This window comes from Cervus canadensis, chromosome 13 (assembly GCF_019320065.1).
Source record: "Cervus canadensis isolate Bull #8, Minnesota chromosome 13, ASM1932006v1, whole genome shotgun sequence".
NCBI lineage: Eukaryota > Metazoa > Chordata > Mammalia > Artiodactyla > Cervidae > Cervus > Cervus canadensis.
This window is the reverse complement of record NC_057398.1, coordinates 48,314,703-48,331,655: the sequence shown is the minus strand read 5'-3', so window position 1 is coordinate 48,331,655 and position 16,953 is coordinate 48,314,703. Positions and strand designations below refer to the sequence as shown.

Here is a 16,953-nt window from a genome sequence, read left to right as displayed (position 1 = left end):
CAAAGTTGGCACTTCAAGTCTCTGAGTGGATTTCCACCTCTTATCCTCATGCACAGCTTCAAAGAACCTCTGCCGACCCTGATGCCACCATTGCATTTATCCACCAAATACAGACTTCCAAGTGGTCCTTCCTCCATGATGGCAAATAGAAAGCTTTTGATTGTTCAAAAGATCATGAAGTTACGTTAGAAATACATAGAAGGGGCACTTCCCTGGTGGTCTGGTGGCTAAAATGCTATCCTCCCAGTGCAGGGGGCCTGGGTTTGATCGCTGGTCAGGGAAGTAGATCTAACATGCCACAACTAAAGATCCCAGATCCCGTGTGCTGTGACTAAGACCTGGCACAGCCAAATAAATAAATAAAATATTTTTTAAAAAAAATAAATAGTATAGAAGGGGAAGCTGAAGTGCAGAGAGACTAAACAGCTAGTTGTTGTGATCTCATTCATCATCCAGATTCCAACTGTGGGGACTGCCTCCCTTCTTTGCCTTTTATTTACCACCAAACTATCCTATACCCTAATCTCCTCTCTAGTGATGGTTGAACTACTATTCCTATCTTGATAATTTAGTTTTTCCAATCAAGAAAAAATGAAATTAAAGAAAAAGCAGACTGCCTATATTTATAGTTACTTTTGGACTAAGTTCCTCTCCGGACCAGAGCTTAGGCAAGGATTCTTTTTTCTTTTTCTTCCTTGTTTAGTTTGTGCAGATCTTGTCAACCCCCCAATCTTGTATTTGGAAAATAACAACCAGCCATTTATGGGCTGTCATCATTCTGATGAATGATATGAGCCTTCTCTGCTTCCTAAGTGCATATCTTCTTCCTGACCCTTGATCCGAGGCAATTAAGAAAAGCAATAAAATCACAAAACCTCACTCTTGATCAATGTATTCCGGCCAGAGGGAGATCAGGTTGTCCTTACAGAATACCTATAATTAGATTGGGTTTGAAATTTGGACTGCTGCATCAAGTAGAAAAAAAAGCATAGTCTTTTCTCTATGCATTTTTTAAGCATAGAAAAAAATCACCATCCCAACATTTCTGAAGGAGCCAGAGAGATCCACAAGCTGTGAACAGACTTAGGACTGAAATCAAGGCATTTCAAACTAGGGGCCTTATTGTGACACTTTCTAAGTAGCCAGTTGTGTAGCAGTTAGGTCTTGTACAAACAAGGGGTGGTACTTGGAAGTCACCAAAATTTTTGTGTAGCCCAAATAAGCAACAACAGTGAAAGGGAATAAAGTATTCTTATAGCAACGATTCCCTTACCACTCATGATACCTTGAGATGCTGTGAAGCTACAAACTGAACTTCTTTTTTAATAACAGTTTTATTGAGGTATAATTTATGCACATAACTGCATCTATGTAAAGTGTACAATGCATTTTGAAAGATGTATAAACCCGTGAAACTATGACCACAATCAAGGTACATTTCTATCAATTTCAGAAGTTGCCCTGTGACCTTTATAATTCATCTTCCCACCATCCTTTGCCCCTCAAGGATCTGTTTCTGTCACTATGGGATTAGTTTGCACTTTCTAAAATTTCATGTAACTGGAAACATACAACATACACTCTTTTGTTCCTGGCTTCTTTAATTCAGAATAGTTATTGTGAGACTCAACCATGTTTGTTTGTGTATCCATAGTTTGCTCTTTTTTATTGCTGAATAATATTCTATTGTGTTAGCGATGAACTATGGGGTGTTTCCATTTTTTGGCTATTATGGCTGCTATGGACTTTTGTCCATTTTATCTCTCTTAGGTAAGAACCTAGGTGTGGAATTGCTGAGTCATGCAGAGATCTGTACTTAACTTTATAAGAAACTACCAAGCTGTCTTCCAAATGGTTGGTACCATTTCCTATTCCCCCTTGTTGTGTATGAGAATTTGGTTGGTTCACATCCTCACCAACACTTGGTAGCAAGTGTGCACACATGCATGTGCGGTAAAATATGTGTAACATAAAATTTGCCATCTTAACTATTTTTAAGTGTACAATTCAGTGGCAATAAGTATATTTACAAAGTTGTGAAGTAACGCCACCAGTATCTTAAAAAAATTTTTTTTCTCCTCCAGACACAGTAAGTTTTAGCTTTTACAGTTAGACCCATATAACTTTCCTCTCCCCCTTCCCTCAGCCCCTGTTAACCATTGTTCTACTTCATGTCTCTGAATTTACCTATTAGCAGATATTTAAGTCAAATCACACTATTTGTTCTTGTTTCTGGCTTATTTCACATGACATGTTTTTGAGGTTTGTCCACGTTGTAGTATGTACCATTTCATTCATCTTGTTTTGATTTGCATTTCCCTGATGATCAATGATGTTGAGCATCTTTTCATGTATTTATTGGTCATTTGTAGATCTTCTTTGGAGAAAGGTGTATTCAAGTCTCTTGCCCATTTTAAAATTGAGTTGCTTGTCTTTTTGTTGAACTGTCAATGATCTTTCTATATTCTGTATATTAAACCTTTACCAGATATCTGAATTGCACATATGTCCTCCCTTTCTGTGGATTGTCTTTTCATTATCTTGATAATTTCCTTTGATACACAAATTTAAAAAATATTTTTTTAGGAAGTCCTATTTACCCGTTTTCTCTTTTGTTGCTTGTGCTTTTTGTGTCATACCTATGAATCCATTCCCAAATTCATCATCATGAAGATGTACCCTTATGCTGTATACACCCCTGAGTTTTGTGGATTTAGCTCATATTTAGATTATCAATCCATTTTGGGATGATTTTTGTATATGTTGTGAGGCAAGGGTTCAATTTCATTCTTTAGCATGTGGAAACCCAGGTGTCCTGGGACTATTTCTTTCCTCACTGAATGAACCTGATGCCCTCATCATAAATCAACTGGGCAAAGAGGTACAGGCTTATTTCTGGATTCTTAATCCTATTCCATTGGTCTATGAGTGAGTGAGTGAAGGTCACTCAGTCGTGTCTGACTCTTTGCGACCCCATGGACTATACAGTCCATGGAATTCTCTAGGCCAGAATACTGGAGTGGGTAGCCTTTCCCTTCTCCCGGGGATCTTCCCAACCCAGGGATCGAACCCAGGTCTCCCTCATTGCAGGCGGATTCTTTACCAGCTGAGCCATGAGGGAAGCCCCCACTGGTCTATAGGTCTATCTTTATGCCAGCATCACACTGTTTTGGTTACTGAAGTTTTGTAGTGGGCTTTGAAATTGGGAAATGTGAGCCCTCCAATTTTGTCTTTTTTCAAGACTGTTTTGGCTTTTCGGGCCCCCTTTCACTGCCATATAAATTTTATAATTGGCGTTTCTATTTTGGAAAAATAGGCTCTTAAAATTTTTGATAGGGATTATATTCAATCTGTAGATCACTTTAGGTATTATTAACTTAACAATATTATCTCCCCATTCGATACCTTTCCATTTATATAGATATTATTTAATTTCTTTTATAATGTTTTGTAGTTTTCAACGTACAATTTTCTCTTCCTTGGTTAAATTTATTCCTAGGTATTTTATTCTTTCAGATTCCATTGCAAATGAAATTGCTGTCTTAATTTCCTTTTCTTAATGTCCTTAATTTTATTAAAGAATGTTGAATTTTGTCAAATGCTTTTTCTGCATCAGTTGGGATAATCATGAAGTTCTTTCCCCTTATCCTATCAATGTGATGAATTACACTGATTTTCTTAGGCTGAACCACCCTTGCATTCTTGCGGTAATGTCAGTCTTTTAATCATTCTAGCAGGTGTGTGGTGGTATCAGTTCTCATTTGCATCTTGATGACTAATGATATTCAGCAACTTCTCATGTGCTCATTAGGCATTGTGTATGTATACACAACACCTAATGTAAATAAATTTATCCAGTAAAGGCCTTGTATTCAGTACTGAAAGTGGTTTTCAAATGGGTTGTCATAATATGGAGTTGCATGAGATCTTTACATATTCTGAATACAAGGCCTTTACTTGATAAATTTATTGTGAATTTCCCACCCCCCATCTTCAGCTTGTTTTTTCATTTTCCTAACCATGTTCAAAGAGCATGTGTTTTAACAGTCCAGCTGATCAATTTTTCTTTTATGGTGTACTTTGTATTCTAAGAAATCTTTACTTACTCAAAGGTTGTGAAGATTTTCTCTTGTTTTAGAAGTTTTATAGTTTTAGCTTTTGCATCTAGATCCATTTATTTCAAGTTAATTTTTGTGTTGTGTGAGGTAAAAGTTTAAGTTTATTGTCCAGTGGGACACAGAGTTGTTGCAGCATTATTTGTTGAAGACGTCCTTTTCCCCTAACTGCCTTGGCATGTTAATAGATCACTTGAACACATACACAGGGCTTTCCTTTTGCCAAACCACAGTTTTGAGTATTGCAGCGTTCAGTTTTGAAATCAGGAAGTTCAAGTCTACCAGTTTCGTTCTAACAAGTTCACCGCTATCTTCTAGGTCATATGCATCTCCAAACATATTTTAAAATCAGCCTGTCAACTTCTAAAAATTGCTGGAATTCTAAGAGGGACAGTGTCAGGTCTATGGATCAATATTATTTTTGTAAAATGAATTAGCAAGTGAATTTTCTCCTTAGTGTTTTGTTGGATAGGTACTATTTCTTATTTAAATAACTGCTAGAATTTACTGGAGAAGCATCTAGATATGCAGTTCTGTGAGAAAGTTTTCCATTGTGCTATTCAGAGCTATTCAGACTTTAGATTTTGAAGAAGGCTCCTGCCAAGAAGCTTTTTACTCTTGGAAAGATCATCTACTATTAATGCCACAAATGCTAACAAGAAGCAAAAAGTAGTAATTATCAGAATTTTGGCTGCAGAAGATTCCTGTCTATCAAGGTGCTATGCAGGTGGCCTAGACGGAATTTTACGTTTATTCCTAATGCATGATACATGGTAGAAAGGAATGAACTTAAGTTTCCACCCCCATGAGTAGTAGTATTCTGTTTCTTCATTCTCCCCTCCCTTTCACAAATATATTTACCTTGTCAGATGCTAACTTCTTTAAGCTGGTACTATTTCTTGCTTTGAGAGCCCCAGCACCCAGCTCAGAGCTAGGTAAACTGTAGGCCTTCCAGTTTGTCAAGGTACAGATAACAACTAACACTGTCATTCATGGTACTGCAGTGTTTTTGGGGCAACAGGCAAGAGACTGAGTTTAGGTCTTAACTCTTCTTAGGACTGTGAAGAAGAGATGCCTAGTAGCCTCCACCAAGAGAGACTGAAATGCTACCAGAATTCCTTAAAGAAAATTCTTTAGCACATAAGGCTCACTAATTTATCCTTGATGTTATTGAAATATCATCTGGCACTAGAATTTGTACCATAAACCTTAGATCACTCTTATTCTTTTTGAAGATGGAAGCAACATGATAGAAGTGAATGCATAATGGATTCTGGAATTACAAGGCCTGATTTAAGGGATGTATGCTTACTGATCTAAGCATCAAATGAATAAATGTGCAAATACTATGTACACTTCATAAGTAAGTATACAAGTGTACTGAAAATGTTAGTTGCTCAGTTGTGTCTGACTCTTTGTGATCCCATAGGCTGTAGCCCACCAGGCTCCTCTGTCCATGGAATTTTCCAGGCAAGAATACTGGAGTGGGTTGTCATTTCCTTCTCCAGAGGATCTTTCTGACAGAGATTGAACCCACATCTCCTGCATTGGCAGTTGGATTCTTTACCACTGCACCCCAAGGGTAAGTTAATATTAACTGAGCCCACAGAAATAAATAAGAGTTATACAGGTCAGGTTAGTGGGAACACAAACATGTAGTCTCTCTCTGGATTGGGGTTAAATGCCACAAAGTCAGCTTCAGCAATACAGGTACTAGGTAAAAGATTTCTTTGTTCTTTTCCCAATCTTGCGTCTTCATTTCTCGATTCCTATCCCTTTCTCCACCTTACCATTTCAGCAAGACCCAATTCACATCTGTCCTTTCAAAACAAGGCCTACCTCCAAATTTTAAATCCTCTTAGCATAATACACAAATTCACAGCTCAATATAGTAAACCTCCCAGAGAGATTTGATTTTTAAATCTGAAAGAATGAATTTTTACAGTGAATTTCAGTGGCTGTTTCAGGTAGATGGGGAGATGTTTTAGAAGCACAGGAGCATTACATAGTGACCTATTAGACTACCCAAAGTAATCTACTTGCGGGGCCAGACCAACTTCTGAAATTACTTTACTTTCACTTTAAATAAAGCGGTTTTTCTCAGTACCCAAGAGGTTCAAATAAACTCTCTGAGACATTTTGTTGGTGTAGATTTTAAATTACAAGCTTGATCTGTTACCCCCAAATACAGTTTTTAAGGAAGATTAGTTACAAATCGTTGTCAGTACTTTCCAATGACAGAAAAAAATTACATGATAGTAAAACTGGATGAATTCCTTATGTGAGAGATAACAATTCTCTCATCACCAGATGGAATTACTCCAATTCATGCAATAAATGACCATTACATTTTTAAAAGTTGCCCTAGTTTTTCTAGGTGAGATTTCATGCCTATTTTAAATCAAGACATCAGTATGCTCTTGAGCTCACCTCACTCTCTATGGGAAGCAGTGAGGACACACATGGTTTTTCTGAGATACAACTGAACTCCAGAGGACCACAGTGTCATCTCAGATCTTTCACCTCTGTGTGAAGGTGCCTAGGAGATCTTCAGTTTCAGAAGTAATGGCCCTGGTGGCCAATGTAACACTACAGATTATTTAGAATTTCAACAGTGATCAAAAAAAGGAATAGGAAGGAAATTTTGACTTATCTTGACATAAAAGCGGCAGAAATCAGCATTGCCAAATTTCTGTAACTATAGATCATGAGGGTAAAACAGAAGAGGTTCGTCTGTGTAGGGGATACCCACACAGTAGACTTTGTGAATGTCTCTTACAGAACCACATAAGATAGTACCATCAACATTTTATATATTTACATATAAGTTGAATACAAATTCTTAAAATTTATAATAGAACATTAAAATAATCTTCTAATAAAATCAGCCTTAAGTATAAGGAATCTAGATTTCAGTATCTTGTACACTTCTAAATAAATATCTTTGATCTATAATCCTTGAAAATATTATAGTTTATGGTGGCATGATAGAGACAAGTCAAACAGTATTATAGGTAAAAATAAAACATCAATTTAAAAATAAGCCTAAAAACACACTGGGTTGAAATTATAGAAAATCAAAACACTAAGTATACAGTAATTAAATATCAGGTATAACCAAATGCGTGCTAAATGACACAATTTCAACTTCTATAAAAAGCCCTTTAAAAATCATAAGTCTAAATAAATAAGCTGAAACACCAAGGGATGTACTGTACCAGCCAGTAACAACTAGTAAGAAAATTCTCTTTTTCTTTCAAATGATCCTAACCGAAAAACATGAACTAATGATCACTGCTAAAAAACTATAATTCATGTGTTTTGTTTCTTTTAGAATGCTATCAATGAGATTAAAAAGTTAAAGAAAGGCTTCCTAATTGTTAGGTCACTGTACTTTAGAAAAGGAAAACTGACAGATTTAAATAAAAATCAGACATTTGTCTATTTAAGATATGATTGAATTTTCATCTAATGACCCCATAATAGGTCTGAATCAAGCCCATGATATGAATGCACATTCAAGCATCTGAATGTCTGATCTGTTAATACTGAATTATATATGATGATTTAATTTCATTCACTAAAGTATTAATTTATTTTACTTAAGACCAGAATCAAAACATCTAGAGCAGGAACTAATACCTTATTTATCTTTGTAGAAGCGGTCTTAGATTCTCAGAACATAATAGGTGCTCAATAGGTCTTTACTGAATTGAGCTGAATCCGGCATTCATTATAGGAAGCATTGAATCCATGATGAAACTGGCTGCCTGAGACTCAGAGGGAGCTATTCAGTTTTATCTCTAGGCCTGTGATGAACTTCTGGCTAGTTAACCAAGTTAACTGTCACTGTAACTGTCATAGTTTCTCAATTCAGGGCCAAGATTTCTATAATTCATCTGTTCCACAGTTAAGCCTTCTTGAAAGTTTTGTGCCGGCACATTTACAGTCATGTTGAAAGAATAATCTTTGTTATTCTATGTTGGGTTTTTGCTTATGACAGCTGTCTGAAATACACACACACACAAAACCATTTCGCAAGTGGAAAACAGAATCTGGAAAGAGTGCACAAAGCCTAAATTACATAGCTCCCGAGGTGAACTAAAAAAAGACACTGAACCCATAAGGAAACTCCTTTTCATTACACACACACTTATTGCGTGATGGCTGGAAGCAACGTCTTTGGACCAACAACTGTAAATCAAGAGTGTCCTTTAACCATTAGCTTGAAGGTAGCCAAAAATGGTTTGGCTCCAACACTGCCCTGTCCAGTTCTGCAAAGTGTAGCTCATTACACTAGGAAGCAGCGAGGAGGAGGTGGACATGCCGTCCAAAGACCATTCCTTCCATCCACAGTGCTCAGATCAATATCTCTTCGTTATGTGATTATTCTAAGAGTTCCTCTGGATTGCCATTTACAGTTGCTGTTTCTGATGTCTGTTGTTCCTCTGTGGGGAAGGGGCGGGCGCGCGCACGTTACAGAACTCCTGAAATAAAAGCTGCTCAGAAAGTTTCACTCTTTGATTCTCACTGCCAGCATGCCTGTCCTTCTTGAATGCTTGCTAGGAGAGGTAGATCCAGTGTTTAAGTTCTGCTATTCCCTGTAGTAACTTAGTGTAATAGAAGTCCATGTTGTCTGCAAAGTCTGTACAAACGGGTGACTCCATGTCCCCAAAAGTGCAGTATAACGCAGTTCCTCCCACACTAAGCAAAACCGTCACTATGCAGAGCAAGACCAGTAAAATACAGGAACCACCTCCAACTTCATCTGCAAACAGGAAAACAGAGTACGGTTAGCTGACACAAGAATCAAATTCTAGTGTCTTGTCTCACCAATTAAGGTAACTAGACGTTTCTAATATTAGTCCTCTACGGATAGTCCCTGATAGAAAGCTAGTGTACCAATGACTGTACGAGGACCTGTTACCATAAAGATATACACTTGTGGAACTTGTGAATGCTAAAATTAAAACTAGTTCATTTATCCAATGGATATAACCACTTCCATTAAAAAAGAAGAAAAAATTTGGCAGTATATCGCAGATCAAACACATGTGGTTAAGGATTTTTATAGAAACAGGATTATGGAATTGTATTCTCCTTTGATTGACATATTTAGTTTAGTAGATCTTCATAGTTAATAGACCTTAAAAGGAGATTTAATAGTTTATACTTAGTATAGTTTTTATACATACAAATAAAAAGGATTGTATCATTTGTGCTGTGTTTCTTAGTTTTTTGGGGGGTTCTGGTCAGTTCAATACTTTTATCATCTTTTCAGGTGGCTACTGAGGACAAGTTACAGGACTTAGTCTGAGATGAGACGGTTCCTAAGGGAACTAGGGACTGTCAGTTCTAAATCCAGGGTTCCTCCTACTAAGCAACAATTCAGTACCGATAGGTACAAAGAACTGAGCACTTTATCTGGAGAAGACTGTGATAGTTACAAGCACGGTTCAGGGTAAAAATGAGGAGTGAGAACAGATTATTTCCACGGCTCCTGCCAGCTTTATAGTTGTAAAAATTTAGAAACATCTACTGCTATCACTTTATATCATACTTAGAAATTGTGTCTACACATTGACATCACTATTTAATAATGCAGTTGTTTTATAAACATGAAAAGCACACTGGCAGATTCTTGGGCATGTTTCTACTCACTCTGATTTACCTAGGCCTTAGGTAAACTTGACAACAACCTTAAATACAAGCCCAGGAGGAAAAAAAAAAATCAAACAATAGCAACAGTGTTGCAACTACTGCTCTTGAGAGACACTTTTCTCCCATAGAGTTGAGAAGAAATCAACCAAAGAGAATATATTTGTAATTTATAAATATCTCCCTCAACAATCAAGGAGTATTGACTGCCACTGAAAAGAAGACAAAAACAGCAGGCTAACGAAAAACAAAAAGTCAGAAAACAAAACACTAAACAAAGAAACTGAAATGAGCTCTCAACACTGACAACTATCTGTGGGACAGGAAGGCAAGGAGATGAATTTTGCAACTGGTCACTTATTTGAGCAAATAGAATACTTAGGACTTACTTAAGAACTGATGATAGTTCACTTCACTGTGTTTCTTTATATAATGCAACTAAGTCTACATATTCTTTACAAATCCTATTACCAAACGTCTTATTGTACATTAATTCATTCTTTCGGCAAACACTGATCAAATCTGTGCCAGAGACAGTGCTGAGCACTCTACCTTGATCTAAGCTGTCGTCTATTTCTTGGAATCTCACTCTTCGCTTGGATGGTTTCTGTTGCATCTGGGCAGGATGATCTCCTACAGTATCATTCCTCTTCTTCAATATAGAGACCAATCCTTCAGCAGGAACAACCTGGCAGAAATGATAAGAACCGTCTGTTATATTATGGTAAGACACATCAGTGGTATTTTACATGTAATGGTAAGAAGGCTAATCCAATTCAACAAGTATTGGAATTCCTATTAGAGTTTTAACCATAGGAAAAAAAATATAACAATTATCAAAATTTTACAGAATAATACTTTCACTTGTATTCAGATACTGCCAAATACACACTTCTAAAATACTGATTTCTTTTCTAAAGCCTTGAATTGAATCCAGGGCCAGGCAGTGTGACACAGCATCGACTGGAAATCAGGCCTCCTTTAAAGCTCCCCTTACCTGTTACGTCATCTACAAAATGATTCCTAACTGCCCCTCTTTGCTTAATCATCAGTGCTGGGTTTTGCTTTACAACAGAGGCATTTTTTCATTCATCAGCAACTTTTAAGAAATGAATATGTGAAATTACACTTGATACCAACTTTTAACATCAAAGTCAGTGTTGTCCTCAATTTCTCTGGGAAACTACACATTTACTAAATAATGTTACAGTGCTCTAAACACTTTAAGAGCTCTTCTAGAATATCTCTCAGACCTAGTTTACTAGGCACGTATTACCATGTAGTATGCATAGTGTGGCAAACTATGGCCAGTAGGCCAAAGGCCCACTGCCTAGTTTTGTAAATACAATTTAATTGGAACACAGCCAAACTCACTCATCCACATATTGTATATGCCTGCTACGATGGGAAAACTAAATACAGGGCAGAAAGTCTAAAATATTCAATCCTTGGCCCTTCATAGAGTTTGCTATTATCTCTTTAGTTCGCACCTCTACCCCTTTTTACGCTGTCTTTCTGGTTTTCACTTGGGATACCTCTCTTCTCCCTCCACCCCACCCTTTATTTAGGATCAAAGAAAAAACAGAAATCCTTGCCATTTCGGAATGAAAAGACTCCGAGGTGCAGGGCGAAAGAGAAGAGAATTGGTTCGTGGAGCCAGGCTGGGAAGCTAGAGGCCTTACTGAAGGCCCCCTAAGCAGTAGGTTGATTCACACAGGTTGACTTGTGGTTGCCTGCTTGGACAAGCTGTAGGTGATGACATAGTTGGGCACTGTGTGCCTAACACTGTACATGTCAGTGATTTGCTGGTATCACATCACTGTAAGCTGACCACTTCCTGTAATGTCATTTATCTGATCAATGGTATAAAATACTTAATATGACTTGGAGTTCCAGCCAACCATCTCTGGTAATAAACTATACATAAATATTATAGATTCTATTAGTTCTTTTTATAACTGAAGGCTTTTTGGGTCAAATAACTCAATATTGTCTTCTACTGGGCTTCCCTGAACATGAATCTATAGAAAACATTATCTCAAAAAAAAAAAAAAAATCAATGTTAGTAATTTATTCTTTTTATAGAAAATATGTATTTCAGATGATGTATTTCTTTTGAGAAAGCTAAAGTACTTTAGTGACATTAAAATGATAAGTACAAATTATGTAAAGGAATAGTTTTTCAATCTTTCATCAGAAAGCAAAACATTAAAGAGAATCTTCACAAAACAAAGAAAAACTTTACAAGTATCATGCTGAAACTGGGTACTTAAGGGAGAAAAAGAAGTCCTAATAAGTTTCTAAAGGGCAAGACATGGAAAATGGAAATTAATTTTTCATAGATTCATTTACTATCGATTTTCTCCATAAAATAGTATTTACCAAAATGATGTCACCTATCACAGGTGCTTTCAAATTGCTTTAACTACTTAGAATAAACAATTCTATTAAGAATAGCTCTGAAGAAGACCCCTAGAATTACATTACTATTAACTGTATATCATTGTGATCTGAGTTTTGAATCTGTAAATTCAAGAAACAGACCCAACAGTAAATTGAAAGAACTGCAACTATGAATAAATGGATGGTGAAAGGCCAAGAGAAACTCTCAAAATCATCTGGAAAGACACAGATGATGCTTCTAAGACCAAGAAGCTATACTCAGTGCAGGAGCTGTTAGGCCCCCACTTTAGCTCCTGCTTGGCCTAATTTGGGGTGTTTGGCTCCAGAAGTCAAGTAGTTACAGGATACAAGCCTTTCCAAGTGGCCCCACCTTATTTACCATGGGTGGCAGTGAATTTTGGCAAATTTTTGAAAGAGGGAAGAAGAAAGAGTATGTGGGATGAGCCAGCATGCTGTCTTGACACCCTCCCCACTCAACCCTTAATTCCTGGCAAAAATCTAACCACAGGCTTTACTTTCTTTTCCTTTTTCTCTCCCACCAAGAACATGTTTCAGCAAGACAGTGTTAGAAGTGAAGGAATGTGCTCTTTTCCATTACTTCCTTTCAGTATTGCTCCGGGATCTTCTCCAGGGATCCTTCTTTTTTAACTGCCCTCTGGTCCTACAGACTATAGGGATGCTGGGACCAAGTTTAGGCATAGGAGATGCAAGCCAAAAGGGAAACTCTTAGAAGACAGGTCTTTTCTGTTCTGGGAGGAGTTTTGAATAAAGGTCTTAGAACCTACCCCTAGCATGGCAATTCCTACTTACCATGCTAAGGCAATTGGACAAAAAATTTAAGAAACGACATTGGTAGAGTTTAATTTTATGGTAGAAGGGCAAGTTAGTTAAAACAAGATCATGGTGTTAGTCTGGGGTCTCATTCAAAAGTTTGCCAAATGTTTCTAAGTTTAGGGGACACAGAAATGTGTCTTCTTCAAACTACTTAAAAATTTTTTTTCTATGCTTCTACGCCTTTTAATTTTTTAATCATAATGTCAATATTAAAAGGTCAAGAAATTTTAAACCTCAAAAAACAAAGCTTTAAAAACTAAGTTGAGGTAATTCTCTGGTGATCCAGTGGTTAGGACTCCGTGCTCTCACTGCTGAGGGCCCAGGTTCAATCCCTGGTTGGGGGAACTAAGATCCCACAAGCTACATGGCATGTCAAAAAAAGAAAAAGAGGGAGAGAAAATAAAACTAAACTAAATTTAGTTTCCCACTTCAATTACCAAATTCCTTTCCTACCAAAACAAAGTATACCAAGCCTTTACACTGAGAACAAAAAGAATGTCTAAGCTGCAATTAGTGTAATTGTTATGGTACTACACTACGAATTAGTGCAGAATTAAAAAAAATAATGAAATATCCACCTGGCCTAGCTCTGCATGGGCTTCCCAAATTGCATTAGTGGTAAAGAACCTGCCTGCCAATGCAGGAGATTTAGGAGACATGAGTTCCATCCCCTTTGTAGGGAAGATCCCCTGGAGGAGGGCAAGGCAACCCACTCTAGTATTCTTGCCTGGAGAATCCCATGGACAGAGGAGCCTGGCAGGCTGCAGTCCATAGGGTTGCACAGAGTTGGACACAACTGAAGCGAGTTAGCATGCATGGTAGCTCTGTATATTTGTAAATAAATAGCTCTCCTGCACTTCCCCTCAAACATCAATGATCATCACAAACAGCATTTTAAGAATGAACTGGTTGTAAAAACAAGATAATTCTGCAACTTTGCTGGCACAGGAAATCATAATAAGACATGGAAAAAAACACTCAGACAGGCCTTGCTATTAAATATGCCTCCTCAAAGGAGAAAATAGATATTAAAAAATATTTTATTGATCTAGGCTTTGCTCAACCGAGAACCTTAAGGCTGCCTGGTTTGCAACTAACTTGATAATTAATATTCATAAATCATATTAGCATATTACAAATAGCTTGAATGCCAGCAATCTCACTGTAGAAACACATGTCAAGTTTTCTGCTACTCTTCTTCACTGAAGGAAAAAGTCATGGTTCTCTGTTTAGTCCTTTAGATCTGGGTTCCATAATAAGAACTATAATTTAGTGAATCTCTACACTTTCTGTAAAGACATTTATATAGTATGTCATCAGTTCAGTTCAGTTCAGTCGCTCAGTCGTGTCAGACTCTTTGTGACCCCATGAACTGCAGCACACCAGGCCTCCCTGTGCATCACCAACTCCCAGAGTCCACCCAAACCCATGTCCATTGAGTCGGTGATGCTATCCAACCATCTCATCCTCTGTTGTCCCCTTCTCCTCCTGCCTTCAATCCTTCCCAGCATCAGAGTCTTTTCAAATGAGTCAGTTCTTCACATCAGGTGGCCAAAGTATTGGAGTTTCAGCTTCAGCATCAGTCCTTCCAATGAACACCCAGGACTGATCTCCTTTAGGATGGACTGGTTGGATCTCCTTGCAGTCCAAGGGACTCTCAAGAGTCTTCTTCAACACCACAGTTCAAGCATCAATTCTTCAGCGCTCAGCTTTCTTTATAGTCCAACTCTTACATCCATACATGACCCACTGGAAAAACCATAGCCTTGACTAGACGGACCTTTGTTGACAAAATAATGTCTCTGCTTTTTAATATGCTGTCTAGGTTGGTCGTAACTTTCCTTTCAAGGAGTAAGCATCTTTTAGATTCATGGCTGCAGTCACCATCTGCGGTGATTTTGGAGCCCAGAAATATGTCATATTAATTATGTCACATTAATATGTCATACTTAAGTCCTATTTTACAGATGAAGAAGTCAAGCTGAGACAGCTTAAATAGCTTGCTTACATTTGTAGCACCAGCTATTGGCAGAGTTGAATACAAACACAAGATTAAACCTCCTGCCATTTCCTTAATGTGAAAAGATCTTATTTTCCATGATTATTAAAATTTTGCTTAGTGTCATTTGTTATATATTACAATTAAAGTGAGATGAACAGAACTTTCAAATAAACCTAATAAGTTTCTTTTGTCTTTCCAAAGCACTTTATACAACAAATCCTTATCTTATAAATCACCTGAATTAAGATATACTTAAACTAATGGCTAAATCTGTCTATCCAGAGACACTGGGGAGGAGATGGTTAGATGAAAGATCATTTGTGTCATTCAATTCATCTGGAAGTAGATTAATGTCATGGCTACTATGACAGCAAATTAACATAACAAGTCACAGCTGGAGCAACAGGAACTGAGGCTAAATGGAGGAAAGTCATCTTCTAGAAAGAAACACAATGGTTATCTCAACCCCACGATGCTGCATCTTAGAACATTGCAATTTGGAGAGTGAAAAACAAATGATGATGAAGTACAGTGATACTGAATTTTTCCAAGAGTAATCTAAAAAGGAAAAAAGTTTTTTAAAATAAAAATATGAGTTTTATAATGTACCTAAGTTTCTAAATTAGGCACTATCTGTTGTTTTTGTAATTAGGTTTTATTTGTTTAAAGGGACAATTTAATAAGTATAAAATAGGAAAAGAAATGGGTAAGAATGTCAAGACACCATCCCACTTTTTAATCCCCAGTAAATCACTTAAAAAGGTAGATTCCAAAACAGAACTCCTGATTCACTTTCCCTCAAAACTGCTCCATTAGCAAATCTTGTTAGTTCCTCCTTCATAAAAATATATCTTCACCACATCCATTGCTACTGAGTCCTTCACTATTTCTCAACTGAATAATTGCAATAACTGGATCAATCTCCTTTCTCTGGCCTCTGTCTTCACTTTTCTAGTCTCCGTAGAGCAGGCAGGAAACAAATAAAATCACATCTTCTGCTCAAAATCCATTTCAAAATGTTACCACCAATTAAATTTAATTCTAGTTCCTTACCTTGGTCTACGAGGTCCTCAAGGAACTAGCTCAGCTTGTCTTCTCCACCTGAACGTCCTACTGCTCTGTTCACTGTGCTCTAGCTTTGCTGGCCCTCCTGCTGGTTCCCTCATTGCCCTCCCCTCCACCCTGGTTAGCCAGAGCCCATTCCTCCACCCTACCCAGCACGTTGGTCTCTCTACATCCCTGCATCCTGCTAAAATTTCTTCAGAGCCATTATCAATATATAAAACAATACTGTTTATTTTTATGTGAACTTAACTTATTATGTGTCTCTCCCTCTAGAGTAAGTATCATGAGGGCAGGTGAAGTGAAGTGAAAGTGAAGTCGCTCAGTCATGTCCGACTCTTTGCGACCCCGTGGACTGTAGCCTACCAGGCTCTCCATCCATGGGATTTTCCAGGCAAGAGTACTGGAGTGGGTTGATCTGTATTCACTGGTATCTCCTTAGTTTCTAAAATACAGTAGGTGCTCAATAAATATGCCAAAGAGCAAATGAATATACAAATGAGCAATTTATATAAAGCCCCTAGCCTATACTTACTCAAATAACATAGCCTTTCCCCTTAAAATAATCAAAACCAAATCTATCCTTAAAGATGATTTATTTTTCTAAGTGAACTAGGTCAAAAGAAGAAAAGAGGAGAAGGGGAAGGCTCATGGTATACAGGTGGCTGTTGGGCTTTGCAGAGAATAAAAAAATGCATTCAACAGGATCCCCACCCTTCAGGAACTTGCAATTTAGTGAAGAGGGCAATATACAAACACGTGTGTGTGTCCTTTAATAACAGGACAGGTAGACAGAACTTTGGGAGGAATGATGTTCAGGCCCCTCCCTCATCTGCAAGTCAAAGGAAAAAACATTATGGACTTTGGTGTACTTAGGAG

General features: G+C 37.4%; 1 protein-coding gene across 2 annotated transcripts in view; it reads right to left on the bottom strand.

The window, feature by feature from the left end:
* Positions 1–6,252: 6,252 nt before the first annotated feature.
* Positions 6,253–16,953, bottom strand: part of CNST (consortin, connexin sorting protein) — a 92,609-nt gene continuing 81,908 nt past the window's right edge. For both annotated transcript variants that reach the window (XM_043484869.1, XM_043484870.1), the window contains exons 10-11: positions 10,326–10,461; positions 6,253–8,883 (exon numbers count right to left, since the gene is read on the bottom strand). In XM_043484869.1, the coding sequence (XP_043340804.1) occupies positions 8,678–8,883; positions 10,326–10,461 (342 nt within the window). In that variant the 3' untranslated portion in view covers positions 6,253–8,677. The remainder of the gene's footprint in view (positions 8,884–10,325; positions 10,462–16,953) is intronic.